The sequence below is a fragment of the Cervus elaphus genome, chromosome 22 (assembly GCF_910594005.1).
Source record: "Cervus elaphus chromosome 22, mCerEla1.1, whole genome shotgun sequence".
Taxonomy (NCBI): Eukaryota; Metazoa; Chordata; class Mammalia; order Artiodactyla; family Cervidae; genus Cervus; species Cervus elaphus.
The window spans coordinates 39161154-39182275 of NC_057836.1; the positions used below are offsets into that span (position 1 = coordinate 39161154).

General features: G+C 38.9%; 1 protein-coding gene across 2 annotated transcripts in view; it reads right to left on the bottom strand.

Annotated features, from left to right (window-relative positions):
• The window catches only part of TMTC1 (transmembrane O-mannosyltransferase targeting cadherins 1), a 298740-nt gene that overhangs the window by 243700 nt on the left and 33918 nt on the right, over nt 1–21122 (bottom strand). For both annotated transcript variants that reach the window (XM_043882514.1, XM_043882513.1), the window contains exon 5: nt 15089–15280. In XM_043882514.1, the coding sequence (XP_043738449.1) occupies nt 15089–15280 (192 nt within the window). The remainder of the gene's footprint in view (nt 1–15088; nt 15281–21122) is intronic.

The following is a 21122-nucleotide window of genomic DNA, read 5'->3' on the forward strand; positions in this document are numbered from 1 at the left end:
AGAATTTTAAATTATAAACACAATACCATTTACATAAGTGCCAAAAAGTGAAATACTTTGATACAAATATAATGAAATATGTACATGAGAAGAGCTACAAAACCCTGATGAATGAATTTAAAGAACTAAATAAATGGAGAGATAGCCTATGTTAACAAACAAGGAGACTCAATATTGGCAAAATTTCAACTCTTCCGAAATTTACCTATAGATTCAACACAATCCGATTTAAATTCCAGCAAGTTATACTGGGGATACTGACAAACTGATTCTAGAGTTTATATATGAGGTCAAAGACCCAGAATAGCCAACTCAACACTGAAGGAAAAGAATAAAATTGGAGAACTGACACTACCCAACTTCAGTAATTACAGTAAAGCTACAATTGTCAAGACAGTACAGTACTAACTAAAAAAAAAAAAAATTAGACAATGTAATGGAATAGAGAGCTCAGAAATAAACCCACATAAATAGTCAACTGATCGACAAAAGAGCCTACAATGGAGCAAAGATAATCTTTGCCAAAAAAAAAAAAAAAAAAGGTAATGGAACAACTAAATATCTGCATGCAAAAAATATAAATAAATACAGACATAGATCTCCCACCCTTAACAGAAACTAACTCAAAGGGATCACAGATTTAAGTGTAACATACAAAACTATGAAACTCTCAGAAGACATCATAGGGGAAAACCAAGATTATGACAGTTGGTTATAGTGATGACTTTTTAGATAAAATACCAAAAACACAATTCATCTAAGAAATAATTGATAAACTGGATTTCATTAATATTAAAAACTTCTTCCCTATGAAAACTGTCAAGAAAATAAGAAAAAAAAAGAAAATAAGAAAACAGGCCACAAACTGGAAGAAAATATTTGTAAAAGACACAGCTAGTAGAAAATTGTTACCTAAAACATACAAAGAACTCCTAAAACTCAACAATTAAAAAACAACCCAATTTAAAACTGGTCAAAGGTCTTAGCAGAGACCTTCCCAAAAAATATACACAAATGGCAAATAAGCATATGAAAAGAAGTTCCATATCATATGTTATCAGGAAAATGAAAATAAAAACAATGAGATACCACCTATTAGAACAGCCAAAACTGAAAACACTGACAACAAACACTGACCAATCACCAAATGCTGATGGTGATTATGGAGCAACAGGAATTCTCATTCATTGCTAGTGGGAAGCAAAATGGTACAGCCACTTTGGAAAACAGTTTGGTGATTTCTTATAAAACTAAACATGATCTTACCATCAATTCAGTTCAGTTGCTCAGTTGTGTCCAACTCTTTGCAACCCCATGGACCACAGCACTCCAGGCTTCCCTGTCCATCACCAACTCCTGGAGCTTGCTCAAACTTGTGTCCATCAAATCAGTGATGCCATCCAACCATCTCATCCTCTGTCATCCCCTTCTCCTCCTGTCTTCAATCTTTCCCAACATCAGGGTCTTTTCCTATGATCTTACCATGTGTGCATGCTAGGTTGACTCAGTTACATCCAATTCTGTGCAACCTTATGGACTGCAACGTGTCAGGCTCATCTGTCCATGGGATTTTCCAGGCAAGAATACTATGATGGGTTTCTGTGCCCTCCTCCAGGGGATCTTCCCAACCCAGGGATCAAACTCACATTTCCTACATCTACCTGCATTGGCACGTGAGTTCTTTACCACTAGCACTGCCTGGGAAGCCCTGATCTTACCATATGATCCACTAATTGCACTCCCCAGTATTCATCCAAAAGAGTGAAAAATTTATGTCCACATAAAAACTTACACACAGATACAACAGAGCCTTATTCATAATTGCCAAAACTTGAAAATAACCAGGATGTTCTTCAGTAGATGAATGGATATATAATTATGGTATAATTGGACAACACAATATCATTTGAGCACTAAAAAAAAAAAGTATCAAATCATGAAAATGGAACAAATTTAAATGCACATTACTAAGTGAAAGAAGCTAATCTAAAAAGGCTGCATACTATATGATTCCAACTGTATGACATTCTAGAAAAGGTAAAAGACAATATGGAGACAATAAGAAAACTGTCTTACCTTATTATGGAAACAATAAAATGAATGATTGTCAAGGGCTGGGGAAGGGAGGGGATTACTAGGTGGAGCACAGAGGATTTTTAGGGCAGTAAATTTCAAATGCAAATCCACTGTTTGTAACTCTAGGAACCATGCACCTAACCCCTGAGCATGCCTTTGTTCCATCATTAAAGGTAAATAAGGTAAGAACTCTAGAATTACTTTCGGAGAAAACTGCATCAATAGAGGCCTTCAAGTCAGCACACAATTTTCCCTGTGTGAAAACTAAACTGTTTCTTATATTCAAACTCTAAGAGTCTAATATATAGATTTGGTCAGAAATTATCTCTGCCAAAGTGAATTCTTGACAGCTAACAGCTGCAGTCTAATGCTAAACTGTGCTTGCTACGTCACTTCTGAAAACACAGTCAACATTAGGTTGCAGAGTTACCAATCGATCATGCCAGAAAAAGATACTTATTTGGCATCTGCTCATTTTCTTTGCCAAGTAGAAAAGCAATTATCTGCAGCAATACAAAATGCAACTGCTTGGGCACAATACAGACAAGAAGAAGTCATTATTTTAATCAGAAATTGGAAGTCAAAGTTATAAGCTTAGCATACTGAATGCATAACAGAAAGAGATTATTACCTCCATGAAGTTTTTCATTAATTTCTGTCCTTTAGAGGAAAATCATAAATTGAAAAGTTTTAAATTAATTAAGGTGTGTATAAACAGCATTGTCTCTCCCTATCATGGGCAAATGTACTCTTGGGTCACCTGTCAATTTTTCTTAAATATGAGAATTTTTTCCAAAATTACAAAAATGTACAAAAAATATTTATATAAGATACTGTCTCAAAAGACAAGGAGAAAATACTGAACTTTCACAAACATAGATTCAGGATTCAATTAGGGTAAAAGTCTCAGCATTTTCATTTTTTATTCTCAAAAGTATAATAATAAACATGAAGTAGCTTGAATTTTTAAATCTTTATACTTTAATAATTGGCTTTACCATTAGTCGTTTCTTACCTATAAATCTGAAAACAAGATGAGCCTGCCCTGCACTGGTTGCCCTCTGTTACAGGAGCCAGTCAGCCCCTTGGCATCTCTCCAAGCTCCTCCATAGCAGGGCTCCTGCCTACCTTCCCAGCCTCACCTGCACTCCTTGTGTTCTGAGCTGTCTGTAGTTACACACTCACACACAGACACATGCATGCACACTTTACAGGTACATGCCCCTTGTGTCCTCCCTCCTGCTGTGCTTTACGCCTGAAAGACCACCCTCTCTTTCTTTAGCTCATCTTCTCATCTGTTAAAGACTCAGTTTCTACAAAACTTCCCAGGCTGACTAAGGTATCCTATTCTATGAGTCCCATGATTCAGTATACACAGCTGCCACCCTCAGTAAGTTTATCTTTTTTATTTTCACGACTTCCCCACTGGGATATAAACTTATCCATGCTGGGCCAATGTGAATTTCTGCGTTTGAGAACTTGGAGCCGGAACACATTAACTACAGTCCATCTTGTACAGAGTATTGAACTGAGAGGCTCTATTAAGCCAGGACTGAGGTGGCCCTAAGAAAAGTCAGTCTTTAAAGACAGGAGGAAAGGAAAGCAGCATGGATTTAAAAAAGCAAAAGAAAGACCACGAAGCCCCAGAAAGGTAAAAAAAAAAAAATAAATGTTTTAAGTTTGCCAGTTCCTATGTCCAGAAATTAGACTCAATAACCAGACTGGGGTGCCATTAGAGTCCAATGTATCTTTCTAACGAAAACCTCAATTTGTTGAAATAATTCCTTTAAAAATTTTATTCTTTGTAAACAAATGATCACTATGACATCTGTATACAGTAAGTGTTTAATAAATGTTTATTACTCAAATGAATCAACCAGCTGTCTCTGAAGAGTCAACAGTTATCAGTTTGTGAATGCACAGCTTTAATGACCTCTATGACGATTAAAGGCAAAAATACTTAGAAAGCAAAATTTAATCTTGTTTATATTAATATTTTTCATCAACACATTTGACTAAAATTCAAAAGACCTAAGTACTTAAGAATTCAAGATGGAAAAGGAAAAGAAAATAGCAAAATGCACATTAGTGAAATTTCCTCCACGGTCTGCTTGGTCACTTATAAGGGTATATACCATACATAAGGGTATATACCATTATGGTATATCAATTCGGGGTCAGCCTCCAACTCCCACACAAGTTCCAACTACATGCACACCAACGGAGTGGAGCAATTAAAGAGAAAAAGAAAAGTGGCAGCACTGCCTCATAAGAGTTTGACCAGAGTACCAAATGACATGAGACTACCTGTCTTCCTCGTGTCCTTTCACAGATAAGAAAAACAAACATCCAAGGAAGTAAAACAACTGGCCCAAGGACCAGAGTAAAGCAGAATCAGAGCAGAACTCAGTTTACTTCCAACCAAGCCATGGCTGCTGACACTACCATGCATTTCTTTACATCCAGCACAAAGTAGGAAATAGTTCTTCTCTTTTGAAGAATTCAGCAATTATACAATATTCAGATTTTTCACAAACAACTATGAGCACAGGATGTGAGTTTTATTATTCAATTCATCATGTACTCTTAGTCATCGACTATGTTCACACATGCGTTTTCTGTTTAAAAATATCTGGGAATTGGTATCCAACCTCAACTTATCTTTAAGCTTTACCTAAACCATTGTGGCTATAAATTAAGTGCCATAAAGAAGAGAGAAACAAAGAAGCCTCCTACAGGGTTGGTGGGAATGTAAAATGCTATAGTCACTATGGAGAACAGTATGGAGGTTCCTTAAAAACTAAAAATAGAGCTACTGTATGATCCTAAAATACTTCCCCTAGGCATGTATCTGGAGAAAACTATAATTCAAAAAGATATATGCTCTCCCAACATTCACTGCAGTACTATTTACAATAGCCAAGACATGGGAGCAAGCTAAGTGTCCATCAACAGATGAAGGGTTAAGAAGGACATGGTATATTTACACAATGAAATGTCAATCAACCATAAAAAAGAATGAAATAATGCCATTTGCAGCAACATGGATGGATGTAGAGATCATACCAAGTTAAGTAAGTCAGGCAGAGAAACAACAAATGTCATATGATATCACTTATACGTGGAATCTAAAAAAAAGACACAAATTAACTTATATACAAAACAGAAATAGATCCACAGGCAAAACAAACTTACGGCTACTAAGGGTAAGGGAGGGGAGGGATGAATTAGAAGTTTGGGATTAACAAATGTACACTACTATATATAAAATAGATAACCAACAAGGACCTACTCTATAGCACAAGGAACTATTCTTAATACTTTGTAATAACCTATAAGGGAAAAGAATTTGGAAAAAATAGATATATATGTATGTATAACTGAATTACTTTGCTATACACTTGAAACTAACACAACACTGTAAGTGAACTATACTTCAATTTTTAAAAATTTTTAATAAAAAATTGTTTTTTAATAAAAAGATTTTTTAAAGAAGAGAGAAACAAACTGTATTGAGGTTATATGTAAAGTTTCTCCCTGACTCTACATGAAAACCAAAAGTACAGTTTTATAATTAAACAACTTTTAAATAAAAAATTTTTCATTATAAATGCAGTATGGAATAATTGCTTTCACAAAGTGACATCCTCTCAAAATTCATAAAGAGAAAATTACTTAAGGGAACCAAAGGTAGAGTACAAAAAGAAATCTATGATAAAGACTTAACTGTCAGGAAATAAAAGCTCTACCACTTGAAAACTGAAACACATTGGTTATTCATTAGGAACTGAGGCATGTCTAGCTCTTAACATAAGACACAAACATTATTCCTTCCCTCTGTTCAACTCTGGTTGATTGTTTACATGTGGTTGTTTTTTTTTTCCCCTAAATTATTATATATGAATTGCCTTCATCCCCTAAAAACCCATACTATGTTCCCTTTAAACATTTTACCAATAATTTTAGAGGTTAAATCATTAAGAGCAAACCTTTAACGCCAGTTTCCTCATGGAGACTGTTGCTTAGGGTGATTTCAAAATCAATATGCATTTTCTAGGTTATATATAAAGTAGTAAAGATCATGGTTTCAGTAATGCAATGAGTATTAAAAATTCATAAATCTACAACATGAAACACATTTTCCTATATGGCTATAAGGTCATCAATCTAAAGCCTAGTGAATTGTTTTTATTAAAGTAATGTTTTATTCAATAGTAATTCTAAATACACAAATTTTTTTAATTAAAAAAGCCCACTCTTAGTCCCAGAAATGAATAATAACTCTAAGTACACAACTTATAATGAGGATGGTATTCATCAGTTATGAACGTGTTAACACAGGCATTCTGTTTTCCTGCTAAATTTTGATGAACTTTTCATCTTTGCTATAAGAATGCTTTTCTCTTTTACAATCATTTTCTTCTAAAGTACTGTAAGCTCATAAAAAGAGAAAAAAATAACTAAATATCATAAACAAATAAAATCAAGACTATACCACTTTCATAAATACAGCAAAGGAAAAGTGATCACTATAAAAAGATTCTAAACAGTAATTCTTCCACACTGGCTTTGGCATAAAACATGGTGGTCAGGAAAGCTAAGTCCTAGCCCTACCATTTATGAAAAGCCACAACTAAAAGCCATGTTAAGCTCTTTTCAGGTATTCACTCCTCGTTCCTCACAATAACCCAATAGAGCTCTTTTTCTGTATTTTTTCCAAGCATTTACATTTTAAAAAGTCACATTTAATCTAGAAAACATAGTACCAGTTCAAAACTCATGGCAGACAATTTTCAGAGCAACAAACTGGAAATCCCACCAAATTACCTGAAACCATCATGATCTATTGCCTGCTGTAGAATAATGTTCCTATGAAAGAATTATTTATGTACACTCTGTTTACAAAGTTAAGATGAACTGATACTGCTTTTATTACAGCCATTCTACAACCTCTCAGCAGGCTACATTAAAAAAGATAAATTTAAAAAATTTAGCTGCATGACAGTTGCATTAACTAAAAGAGCAAAGAAACTGGCAGCAAACTCCCTACAACACCTTAAGAGCCCTACCTGTGTTCTGCAAAAGAAGGGAGAGATGTTTGGTGTCCTTGAAGTCACCCAAGCTCTAACCCACATAGGACAGAGATCGAGTATCCATATGGTGACTGATGAGCTGATGGAAAATGAGGCCTGGCATCCTCTTCTAAGAGCTTACTGAGGCAGTGACACAACTGGATGCCAACCAGAAATGCCTACATTCTGATAGTTTTCTCTTTCAACATATGTCCCCATGCATCCAACTGGAAAGCAGATGCCCAAGCTTGATTGTTCTACGCTGAGAAAGCAAAGAACTTATCATCCACTGACTCAAATTCACAGGGGATAGAAGACTGCCAAGAATTGGTACCCAGTCAAGATTAAGCAGAATGAACCAGGGTCTGTCAGCAGTTAGGAACTCTACCAAGTGCTGTCCATAAATTAAAAGGAATTTTACCTCTTTAGCATGTGATTTATTTGGAAGAAGCTTTTAGTGCTACATTCTGAATGAAGCCAAGAGACACTTTATTGAAATGATTCATTTTAGTGCTGAGTTCAGTTCAAGAAGCAAAGCAGATTTCAATAAGCTTTGAGACAAACTTATCAAAGTAATTCCTGCTCTCCCATATACTCTGGGTCTGGTTCAGAAGGAATAATATCATCGTCAACTAGTGGTTAGGAAACTCTCTTCTAATTCTCTATGCACAGAAGTGAACACCTCTCTGGTAAATTCCATACTCAAGAAAAGCTACTTTAAAAGAACTTGGGAGCCAAGCTTTGGTAAATTAAACTCCCAAAGAACATTAAAGACATATTAATGATACTGTATCAATAAACAGTTCAAAATTAAGAAGCCTGATAACACTGACAGTTCATTTGAAAAATAACTTTTTAACCTAAGTTTTTAAAAATAAATTTCCCACTATTTCCATCATTCCTATATCAAAACAACACTGTTCACCCTTCCTGGTAAAGTGTGTTCTTCTCGGTAGGAAAAATGCATGCAGCCATTACCCACCTTCCTTCTCCAGACCCTTTCCAGCCACTAAGCATGTCTGCAGTTCAGTCACGCCAAGAGCCACTATAGGGTCTCAGTAAAAGCTACAGTCAGCTCAGTACATTAAAAAGAAATTGACAAACTATGAAAAAATTCAGGGGTGTATGGAACAAAGGTAAGAAGAGGATATCCTTTGGATGTTATATACAAAAAATAGAATCATGAGTGTAAACAGTTATAAAGTTGTTTAATAAGAAATAACTTTGACATTAGTTAGGCTAGTTAATCTGGTCAGTGTCCTTATAAAATATAGCCTGGGAGTTACTGCTTTCTTGGGTCCACTATCATCATGTGCCAAATAAGTCATAGTGATCTGGCTGCAGCCACCTAAGAACTACACCTGAAGACGGAAGTATTTACACCATTGAAGAAGACATAGAATTCCAAAGCAAAGCAAAGGAAATGAGGAAAAATGAAGAGCAGTGAAAGAATTCACCTTTAAACAAGGCAAAGGAAATGAGGAAAAATGATCAACAGCAGTGGACTAATTCACCAAGTCTCTATAAAATAAGATCTGAGTTCATATCTACTTCCATGAGGTGTCTGTGTTCTTAAGGTGGGTTCATCACTAGGTTTACACTTGCATTAAGAGATTTTAAAGTAGGAAAAGGGATTTCTCAATATGAACCCACAAACTTCACTTTTTACTGTTGGAGGCATTTCCCCTGTAGATCTATTAGTTAACTCCACCGCTCTTTCATTTGGTTATTCATTTATTAAAGCAGTAACTGAATGAAATTGAAAATGGCTCACCTGAGATCAGTCAGCCAGAAAAGTGTGTAAAATGGTTGGGGGGAGAGCTCAATTATTCACAAGTAATACAGATGGCTTTCAACATAGATCTGTTGCTGTCACCTAAAAATCTCATTTCACTAGCTTACTAAGTTTCTCTCAAAGCTGACATGAGGCTATTAATAATGATCTAAAACACTTTTGCCCAACTCACAAGATCAATGTGTGGAAAGTTCAAAATCCAACTTCAGGAGTTTAATCTACAAAACACTTCTTACTTCAGGGAAGAAGAGTACCGTGCAGTGTCTACAGAAGTAGGACTACAGCCCACCAGGCTCCTCTGTCTCTAGAATTCTCCTGGCAAGAATTCTGTAGTGGGTTACCATTCCTTTCTCCAAGGGATCTTCCTGATCCAGGGATTAAATCCAGGTTTCCTGCACTGCAAGCAGGCTTTTTACCATCTGAGCTACCAGGGAAACCCCAAAGTATTAAAACAACACTTAAAAGGTCAGTGATCCATTCCATCAGTGAAGGTCAAAATATTTATATGCCTTTCTAATTCCCCTGAATTTAATGACTTCACAGTTTCACTTTAGTGACAACCTGTTCTCTAGTCCTAAACTTGTCTTTATTTGCAGGCCTCTGTGCAAGGAATACAATAAAGACTTTTAAAACACATGGAAGTGAAAAATCTAACCACTGTCTTACCCACAAAGATTGAAAACGAGCCCATTTTAAGTGAAAACACCATGATCATCATCCAGCTAAGTTCCATAAGGGCAGGACTTTGTTCACTTCACTATCATATATTTTCAAAATAGTGCCTGATCATAGGAGGCGTTTGGTAAATGCTGACAGAATGGATGATTCATGACAGATGTTGCAGAGCAGCAGAATAAAGGAGACAGCTCTTGAGCCAAGAACTCTCTTCAATACCAATTGCAATCACTGTGATTTAAATATCAGGTCTATATGTGAAAAATGACTACGTATACTTATAGAAACAGATGTGAGTTATGAGAATAAGATTTCAGGTAGAATTCACTGAGTTTTCTAAGGTGGAAGGGAAAGGATATTCATGTGTGAATCAACTGTATGTAATGAAGAGGGTGGGAGAAGGAAGATTTACATTTCTCACTTCACATGGAGCAACTGAGCAAAAGATGGAATCAACTGAAATTTCATCTGATTCCAGAGTGTCTACCCTAAGTCCTAGGTTCACTGCACTTGCCACTTGCTACCTATAAGACAATCACTAAGCCATACAGAAAAACAGGCAACTAAATAAATGACTTACAGTATGACTTTTCCCTGGGTTGGGATGGTCCCCCTGTGTTTGGTAACTTCTGAATACATTTTATATGATAGTACATAGACTAATTTCTGACAACCTAATGCCATCCATGCAACACAAATACATACTAGCAAGAAAAAAAAAATTCCATAAAAACACATTCCTTGCCTGTATACTGTAGGTTCACCAGTTTCAGTGTTTAGAAAGTCACATTCCAGTGTTTAGAAAGTCATAAGGAATAATAATATTTATAATTCTGAACTACTACTAATGATGCTGCTGGCTGCCACACCAAATGGCCACTGTGTGCCAGGCACTTATTTACAGACTTATTACCTGCTTTTACTGTAGCTCTGAGTCCTGACAAGCAATCTGACAGTAAGATGCTACAATTAGTTCCCCTTTTTGGGAGATTAGAAAACTGATGTTCACAGAGATAAAATAACTTGTCCAGGACCTGGTAAGTGAAGGATTCACGATTTAAACACTGTCCACAGAGATCTTCAGAACTAAGATAACATTGCCTCTTTGAGTTTTTATTTTCTTTACCTGATCACCTTCTGAAAAAAGGACAAGCATAGTTTTTAAAACTAATTTTGACACTAACCAAATTTGTAGTCAAATACATGATGCTTTTCCTTTCCAGAGAAGGAAAATATATGACAAGTTTCCTCTCAAGGAAGGATAATGATCCTTCTTGCTCACAAACATGTTCACTTAGTAAGATCCTGACCCACTTCCACTTGTATTGTGCACTGCTCTCCAAGCATCATTCTTTCTAAATAGGCTGAGGCTCGGAGTTAAAAAAAACTTTTTTTAAAAGCATATCACCTAATTCAGTGTATAAGCACCAATAGTCTATATTAAAGCCAGTCAGGAGAGGCCTTATTTGTGGACCCATGGATGGCTGCAAGAATCTTCTATCCCTGAGAGCTGAGGAGGGAGGCCAGCTACACAGAGCAGGACACCGCCGTCCTGCCTCCTCCCCAAGGCCAAGTTCTCACCTGGGATTCCAGACTTCAGAGCAGAGCAGACAGGCAAAGCACGGGATTAGTGGCTGTGCAGTTGTAATTCCAATCCTGACTTTACCACTTACCCACTACGTAAATGTGTTAAATGACCACTTAACCTCTCTAAGATCTTCCATTTCCACCTGATAAGCAAACTGTAAGATTTACCCTAAACAAATGTTGTGATGGCTGCATGGAATAACACATGGGAAGTGCAAGCCCACTCCCTGGTACATAGTGATAGATAACAGATGTAAAGCTTTCTTCTCCTCCTGAAGGACTGTCTTCACTGGAGTACTGGAGTTCACACTGTTCTATAAGAAATGACTATTAAGTTTTCAGGAATTTTGCAGGCCAGTTATTAAAGGCAGCCATTATTAAAATTAAATTATATAACTTATAATAAATTATATGTACATATAATCTATATTTATATCAATTATGATATATCTTTTATAATAAAATGAATTATATAAGCTTAAATAAATCAAGCTAAAAATAAAGGTAATAAGTACACAAATCATATCATTTCCTAATCAGTTTCCTTCATTTTACTTCTGTCTATGCTCTTGAGATTATTTACATCTACAGTCTCTTGGGCAGTGGAAATGCTTCAAGATGGCGGGCTATGGCACACCTCTCCCAACTCCAGTTTCAGCTATGTCACACTTGTAGCTTGAAATCAGCCAGGGTAGGAGTTACATGGAAATTTGCAAACACAACAAGTGGGGATTTACTTTCTTTGGACAGCCAATGATTAAGCATTTATCAGCACACCACTGGTATGCATACTTCATCTTATTCCTTTTTGCTCCTGCACCCACCTCTATATTCTCTACAAGTTATTTACATACATACACACATCCATTAAATTTAAAATGAAAACAAAAACCTCACATGCCTGCAGTTAACATCTTTTGCCCCATTTCTTTATTGCCAAATTTACTAAAATGTTCTATTTTTGCTTAATTTCAATACTTTCTTACCATCTACTCATTAATTTATTCATTTCACAAATACTTGTACAACTACAATTAACCAGACACTATAAGAGGATCTGGGGATACAACTGACAGCAGAAGCCAATACAGTCATATCTATATGGAACTCAAGTCACTGTATGTACCCAGTCTGACTGGTGGAAGTCAGTCACACTGCAGCCTGCCTTCCGTCCCTTCATGAGAGGCTCCAATGCTCTATTTATTCTTCTTTTTTCTTCTCCTTTGCCTTCTTTAAAAAAATTTACAATTTCCCCCAAATGTTTTGCCCTCTTTTCTTACATGCCCTGTACTAAAAAGTCAAGATTAGTTCAAGGTTTTGACAGCTTATCACTCTTCTTTCTTGCTCAGGAATTTCATGCATTTCTGTGACTTTATCCTTTCCCAAACCAACTTTTCCTCTAGCCTTTCCATCTCAGTAACTGACACTACCACCCACCCAGCTGTTGAGGCTAGAAACCCAAACACCCTTGTTTCTTGCCGTTCCCTCACCCTTTTCCCCTAAATCGGCAAGTCCTGTTAAATCTATATCCAAAACGTCTCCAAAATCCACCGTATGCCTACATCTCAGGCTCCATCACCCTCAGCCAAGACCTCTTTTCTCCCCTCAGTCAGTATGAAAGTCTCCTTGCTTTGCTCTTGCCCCTAAATAAAGCACCACAAGAAACAAGACTGAACATTTATAATATAACCACATCTTGCCACATTAAACAAACAAGCAAACAACAACAAAACCCCCCAAAGTCTCCCCATTCCACTCAGAATAAAATCCAAATTCTCTCCCATGGCCAACACACTCTTCATCATCTAGGCCTGCCCACCCCCTGAACTGCCCACCCCCTTCCCATCCCCACTTGCTAGTTATCCCAAGGCTGGAACCCTCTGTGCAGATCTGAGCAGGGTGAGCGCCTCCTCTCATCCACAAGGATTCAGAGACCTTCCCTGACCAACCAATGGGAATTCACCCCAGCCAGGCTCACCCACCACTCTCCACCACACTGTTCACTCCTTGTTGGTTACTTAGGGTCTGTCTTCTTCTCCTGGAAGGAAAGCTACATAGGGGCAAGGATCTTGTCCTCCTTAAACCCCAGTACAGCCCTGGTGCCTGCCTGGAACATGCCGGGCACATGGCAGACATTTAGTAGATCTTTGCTGATGAATGAATAAATGGAGTAGGTTCTAAGAGACAGGTAAAGGCAGGACTAATTGGAAACAAAGACACCCCAAAACAGGGAGTTTTCTGGGACTGGAGAGAAGAGTAAGAATAGCAATCTGCTACTTAAGTGCTAATAGTATGAGTCAAATTTCCATCTTTATTAAATTCTTACTTGCCCATGGCTTGAGTTACTTTGAAAATGAAGTCGCTCAGTCGTGTCCGACTCTGCAACCCCATGGACTGTAGCCTACCAGGCTCCTCCGTCCGTGGAATTCTCCAGGCAAGAGTACTGGAGTGGTTTGCCATTTCCTTCTTTTAGTGGCAAGCTAATTTAGCCAAGTACCTGTTCTGATAAATCTACGATAATTTTCATGGCTAGGTCAAAAGATTTTTTAAAAAGAAAGAAAATTTTGTACTTTAAAGATCTTCCTGAACCCTCAGAAACATTCCTGAGAGGCAGTGTCCCCTAGGCTACCTCATATACCTGCGCATAATAAATTCCTACTGAGAGGGTAACAGGCAGGAAGACTAGGGGCCCCGAACGGAGGAAATAGGCTGGAAGTGTCAGACATTTTTTAATCTCTCTTAAGTGGCAGGAGTAAACAAACTACAAGTGTCAGATTTTTTTCCCTTCTTTATACAAAATTAAAAGGAAGTTTCTTTCAAAATTCCATGTTGCCATGACAACACCTTGTTCCACCTGAACTTAACTTTTCTCAAACTTTGAGCTAACTAATGCAGTTTTTTTTCCCTATGGAAATGTTTTTCTTAAGCTGTGCTAATGAACAATGTATTTACCTTAAACTCTGTCTTTCCTCAAGTTGGTTCTGCCTAAGACCAAGACTCAGAAACGATACTGGCTCAAAAAAGCAATATGTTTTACTCATACAATTCTTCTCCTAATCTATGTTAATGAGACCATGGAAACCTGCCTCTTCAAGATTCATGTCAAACATTTTATGACCCGGGATGACTCACCTTGTACCAATGCTATCTCAAAATGCATGTTGTGGGTGAGGGGCCTGGTGCCATTCTCTGAGTTACGCGACATTTCCTTTCTCTAATTAGCAGCCTGCGAGTAGGAATATAACTTCCTGTTAAAGACTAGCAGGGGGACACTCTTTCTGCCCCCTTCTGATGTCTATGTCAGAAGCTCTCTCTTTTATACTTCCATAAAACTTTAATATACAAAAGCTCTGAGTGATCAAGCTTCGTCACTGGCCCTGGATTGAATTCCTCTCCTCCAGAGGCCATTTTTTAATCCAAGACCAAAAATGAATCCCGGCATTTTTCACGGCTCAGCAACAACCTTCCATTATCATACACCAAAAGTAGGGAGTCAGGGCAGGGGAAGGCAGAGCTCTCCTCCCAGAGAACTGAGGGGCCTGTGCTCTGACGTGCAGGGCTCTTCCCCCAGGGAAGCAGCAGAATGCTTGTACTGCTTAACTAAGGCCTCACAGCCTCATCTCTCCTTCCAAATAACAGCAGCCAGCAGGGCTACTTCTTCCAGCTACTCCTTTCTTATCTGATATGACACAGGGAAGGACAGGGATAGGGAAGAGAAGGAAGGAAGAAAGAGGAAGGGAAATGGGAAAGGGAAAAGAAAGGAGGCTAACAAGAGTGGGGGTGTCACAAAGAACTGACTCGGCGCTTCACTTCTCCAGTGATCCCCCTGCAACAGGTGATGCTGGATGGTAAAAACACAAGGTCAAGGAGCCCAGTCCGGTACCTCATCAAGGACCACACAGCTCCAGGAGACACGGGGAATCCACTGCTCTTGGGTTCAGACGGCATGGCATGGCAGCCACCCCAAGCTCCTTTGTGAGGGAACCGCTGCTGCTTCCCATTCTCCCGGAAAGGGTGTGCTGTCGGGGAGCTTCCAGGCTGCTGTGGGCTGCGCTGATGGATGACCCCGTTGCTCCTAATTGTGAGGAGGAAACAACGTCAAAAGGAGCAACAAGACCTGCAACAAGGAACAGCGGTCCCCATCCCCTCCCCAAGCCCTGTTCCTTGGAAGCAACTATTCCCAAATCTTTTAGCTCTTCTGTTTCTGGTATTTATCACAATATTTTTAAAGTGACATTAAATAATAATGTTATTTCCAATTTTAGAACTTGTCATATTGTTTCATTACAAGAGAAGATGAAGATTCAATCCTTTCATGTGGTCACCAATACACATACAGACACTCTTCACTTCTCATCCTCCTCATACATTTCTCTCCTAATAAATATAAGTTGAATTATCATAACCTAGCTGAAGGGATATTTGGGATTTTCATTGTTATGATCTTGTAAAATTGTGTTTACAGATGATCCATGCAACTTATTCTCACATGTTCTTCCATGAATCCTCTGAGATATATTCCATAACATTAGCTGGTCAAAAATTTAAAAGTCTGACACTACTCAGGGATGGGGAGAATGTGGAACAAGAGGATTCTCATCCACTGCTGCAGTTATTTCAAGAGAATAGCCCCACATCAACACAGTGAATATGTATCTATCTGTGGGCCCACAACCTCACTTCTGTAGTTATGCCCTGGAAAACCTGCAGGTATGTGCACACAAAACGTAGCTCCAGCATGGTATATAATAACCAAAAAAGTGAAAACAACCTAAATTCAGAATCCAAAAGGATGGATGAGTGCATGCTAAGTCACTTCAGTCCTATCCGACTCTCTGTGACCCTATGGATTTAGCCCGCCAGGCTCCTCTGTCCATGGGATTCTCCAGGCAAGAATACCAGAGCGGGTTGCTGTGTCTTCCTCCAGGGGATCTTTCCGACCCAGGTATTGAACCCACATCTTTTATGTCTCCTGCATTGGCAGATGGGTTTTTTACCACTGTACCACCTGGGAAGTCCTTATTCTAAACTAGCAGATAAGAATTTCTGAGAAAAGGAGACACAATTATGTGAGATTCTCAATGAGTCAAGACCCTCCAATATAGGCAGAACCTCTGAGATCATCTCTTACTACTACTGTGAGCCCAGGCCCTGAGAGGCAGATAACCTGGGAGGTTACTGGCCCCAGTCACATGTGCCCCATGGAGTCAGGCGCTCAGGGGTAACCCTGTGACTCTGGAGTTACACAGACAGAATCCAAATCGGGGATGGGTGACCCTCGAGAGGTTACTTTCTATGCCTGTACTTTCTGCTCTGTGAAACAAGGGTAACAGCTGTCAGCAGTAAGTGACTTCATACCTGTAAATGGCATGGTCCCATTCCTGGAGCATAGCCTTCACTCAAGAGATACTGTTATTGACCAGGTATCCCCAAGAGAAGACTCTACACATGGACATCACCAGATGGCCAACACCGAAATCAAATTGATTATATTCTTTGTAGCCAAAGGTGCCAAAGCTCTATACAGTCAGCAAAAAACAAGACTGGGAGCTCACTGTGGCTCAGATCATGAACTCCTAATTGCCAAATTCAGACTTAAATTGAAGAGAGTGGGGGAAACCACTAGACCATCCAGGTATGACCTAAATCAAATCCCTTATGATTATACAATGGAAGTGAGAAATAGATTTAAGGGGCTAGATCTGATAGACAAAGTGCCTGATGAACTATGGATGGAGGTTCCTGACATTGTACAGGAGATAGGAATCAAGACCATCCCCAAGAAAAAGAAATGCAAAAAGACAAAATGGCTATCTGAGGAGGCCTTACAAATAGCTGTGAAAAGAAGAGAAGGGAAAAGGAAAGATATAAGCATCTGAATGCAATTCCAAAGAATAGCAAGGAGAGATAAGAAAGCCTTTCTCAGTGATCAATGCAAAGAAATAGAGGAAAACAACAGAATGGGAAAGACTAGAGATCTCTTCAAGAAAATCAGAGATATCAAGGCAACATTTCATGCAAAGATTGGCTCAATAAAGGACAGAAATGGTATGGACCTAACAGAAGCAGAAGATATTAAGAAGAGGTGGCAAGAATACATAGAAGAACTGTACAAAAAAGATCTTCATGACCCAGATAATCATAATGGTGTGATCACTCACCTAGAGCCAGACATCCTGAAACGTGAAGTCAATTGGGCCTTAGGAAGCATCACTATGAACAAGGCTAGTGGAGGTGTTGGAATTCCAGTTCAGCTATTTCAAATCCTAAAAGATGATGCTGTGAAAGTGTTGCACTCAATATGTCAGCAAATTTGGATAACTCAGCAGTTGCCACAGGACTGGAAAAGGTCAGTTTTCATTCCAATCCCAAAGAAAGGCAATCCCAAAGAATGCTCAAACTACCACACAATTGCACTCATCTCACACACTAGTAAAGTAATGCTCAAAATTCTCCAAGCCAGGATTCAGCAATACATGAACCATGAACTTCCAGATGTTCAAGCTGGTTTTAGAAAAGGCAGAAGAACCAGAGATCATATTGCCAACATCGAAAAAGCAAAAGAGTTTCAGAAAAACATCTATTTCTGCTTTATTGACTACGCCAAAGCTTTTGACTATGTGTATCACAATAAACTGTGGAAAATTCTGAAATAGATGGGAATACCAGACCACCTGAGCTGCCTCTTGAGAAACCTGTATGCAGGTCAGGAAGCAACAGTTAGAACTGGACATGGAACAACAGCATGGTTCCAAATAGGAAAAGGAGTACATTAAGTCTGTATATTGTCACCCTGCTTACTTAACTTATATGCAGAGTACATCATGAGAAACGCTGGGCTGGAGGAAGCACAAGCTGGAATCAAGATTGCTGGGAGAAATATCAATAACGTCAGATATGCAGATGACACCACATTTATGGCAGAAAGTGAAGAAGAACTAAAGATCCTCTTGATGAAAGTGAAAGAGGAGAGTGAAAAGGTTGGCTTAAAGCTCAACATTCAGAAAACTAAGATCATGGCATCCGGTCCCATCACTTCATGGCAAATAGATGGGGAAACAGTGGCTGACTTTCTTTTGGGGGCTCCAAAATCACTGCAGATGGTGATTGCAGCCATGAAATTAAAAGATGCTTACTGCTTGAAAGGAAAGTTATGACCAACCTAGACAGCATATTAAAAAGCAGAGACATTACTTTGTCAGCAAAGTTCCGTCTAGTCAAGGCTATGGTTTTTCCAGTGGTCATGTACGGATGTGAGAGTTGGACCATAAAACAAGCTGAGTGCCAAAGAATTGATGCTGGTGAACTATGGTGCTGGAGAAGACTCTTGAGAGTCCCTTGGACTGCAAGGAGATCCAACCAGTCCATCCTAAAGGAGATGGGTCCTGGGTGTTCACTGGAAGCACTGATATTAAAGCTGAAACTCCAATACTTTGGCCACCTGATGTGAAGAGCTGACTCATCTGAAAAGACCCTGATGCTGGGAAAGATTGAGGGCAGGAAGAGACGGAGATGACAGAGGATGAGACAACTGGATGGTATCACTGACTCAGCGGATATGGTTTTGGGTGGACTCCGGAAGTTGGTGATGGACTGGGAGGCCTGGCGTGCTGAGATTCACGGGGTCGCAAAGAGTCGGACACAACTGAGCGACTGAACGGAACTGAACTGAGTCCCTGTTACCTGTTCTCAGGCCCTTCCTACCAAGTTCACAGTTGCACTCAGGTACTCATGTAATTACTCACGTAATGTCTGTCTTCCCCAGCACTGCCCTTTGTGGGAAGGAATCTTATCTGTCTTATTTGTGGCCAGGGACAAATGCATTGAACAGGTGGGAAAAATGGTGCAGGAAAGAAAGAATGCCTCTACCTATGCAGAGATGCTGGTGGTTGTGAGAGCTAAAAGTTACTAAAACAAACAAAAAAATCCATAGACTATGAACTATGCAACTTCCAAGCTACATATCAGCAGTTATTATTTTTTCATAAAACTTCCAGCAGTTTGGTATGATGAAGGTCAAGAAAATTACTAAAGGACTAAAAGAGATAATTATCCTCTTTGAAAAAAGTCTAGCTCAATAGTGACCAGATGAAGAAGAAAGGACTATAAGCAATCATGTGTTGGGGAGTCCTAAGACCAAAGGAGATAAGACTTCAAGTTTGAGTGTAGACAAAAGAATGCTGCTGTCTGCCATCAAGCTATCAGCCCCTGCAGCTGGCCCCAGGGTGCACACTGAGGGAATTCAGAATGGAGAAAAACAGGATACTGACCCTAGACAGCTGAGATGCATATCAAAGGAAAAATTTTAATGAGCCCAGACTCTTGCATCTTTTAATATATTGAAAAGCACTAAACCACTAACTTGAGGTGTCTGATTTTTTGTGATTAGCACTCTTTTGAGTTTCAACTATAGGTTTTTTTTTCTCCCCCCAGCAGCAAAAACTCATACATCCTATTCCTCCCTCACCTCTATGGAACAGTTCCCTTAGAGCTATCTAAGGGGCTTTCTCAGGTTATAAATCCTTAGTAATGGTCCCAAATAAAAAGTAATTCTCAACTTTCAAGTTCTGTGGGTGTTTTTTTTCAGTCGATATGAGGTTAAAATATCTCTGGATGGGACCAGAGGGGAAGGTCTGCAGTCACTTGTCACAGAGGAAAGGAGGCACACACAAAGAGGAGGCAGAAGCAAGTGGAGAGCCAGAGGAGCTGATGGGAAGGTCAGCAATGCAATTACTGCGATTGGTTAAAACGATATCGAGGAGAGGCACACGCACATAAGCCACGGGGAGGTCCTCTGGCTCACAGCTTTCTTGGTTTAAGTTTGGGTCAAAATGATAACTAGGCTCCTTCCTTTTACACGCCTCTGAGATTCACAGAGAGCTCGCAGAGTACTAAAATCTATTTAAATTATCTCCAAGTATGCCCAGACAGGAATTTAATGACTCATCTCAGCTTGTTGACATGCAATAGCACTGCTTTTATCTTTGTGTCAAGAAGTATAAAGAGGTAGGGAATGGGATAAAAAGGCAGGATTTTTTTTTTTTTTAAAGATAAAATTCTTCCGGACAAGGCCGGAGAATAAATCAGCTGCATTTATTAAAAGTTCAAATGTAAGGATCTTATAATTACTGAAAAATGGGGTTTGCACATCACATTGTTAGTAATCCTGAGGAAGAAAATTACAGTATGTGCTTGAACTTTTAAAACGCCTTAGTCATTCTTATCATCTATAACCCACAGGACAATATGAAAGTGCCTACATTTTTTAAATGAAAACAGGCTACTAAATAAACTTGTCCTTTAACTTGAATATGATATGCAATTAAGTATTCCTGTATGGTTTAGACTGGTCTGTTGTGGAATTCCAAAAACACTCCCCCACCACCACCACCCTGCCCCATTCAAAACTTAGGTAAATACACCACCCCTCAAGCTAGTAAACAGACTCCAATTTAGCAGTGTTCTTTGAAGGATAGCACTTATGTGAATGCAGAGATTCCAGGCAAGCTGTTAACAAACTGTTACCATTTGTAACCACTCTCCTGTGTGAATCAAGATTTCTCAGTATTATACAACCAAAACAAATTAGCATAGGTACTTTTCAATTCCAAATTTGGTGCTCACAAAAACTTTATAATCCTCATTTACACAAGTGTGAAAAGTTTGAACACATACAATGCATCTATCTTAAGGAAATAAGCCTTACTATATTATGGTCTAAGGTGAGGTTTGTTTTTGTTTAGTCGCTCTGTCCTGTCTGACTCCTTTATGACACCATGGACTGCAATCCACCAGGCTTCTCTCTCCTAGGGATCTCCCAGGCAAGAATACTGGACTGGGTTGCCATTTCCTTCTCCAGGGGATCTTCTCAACCCAGGGATCAAACCTGTATCTCTTGTGTCTCCAGTGTTGGCAGA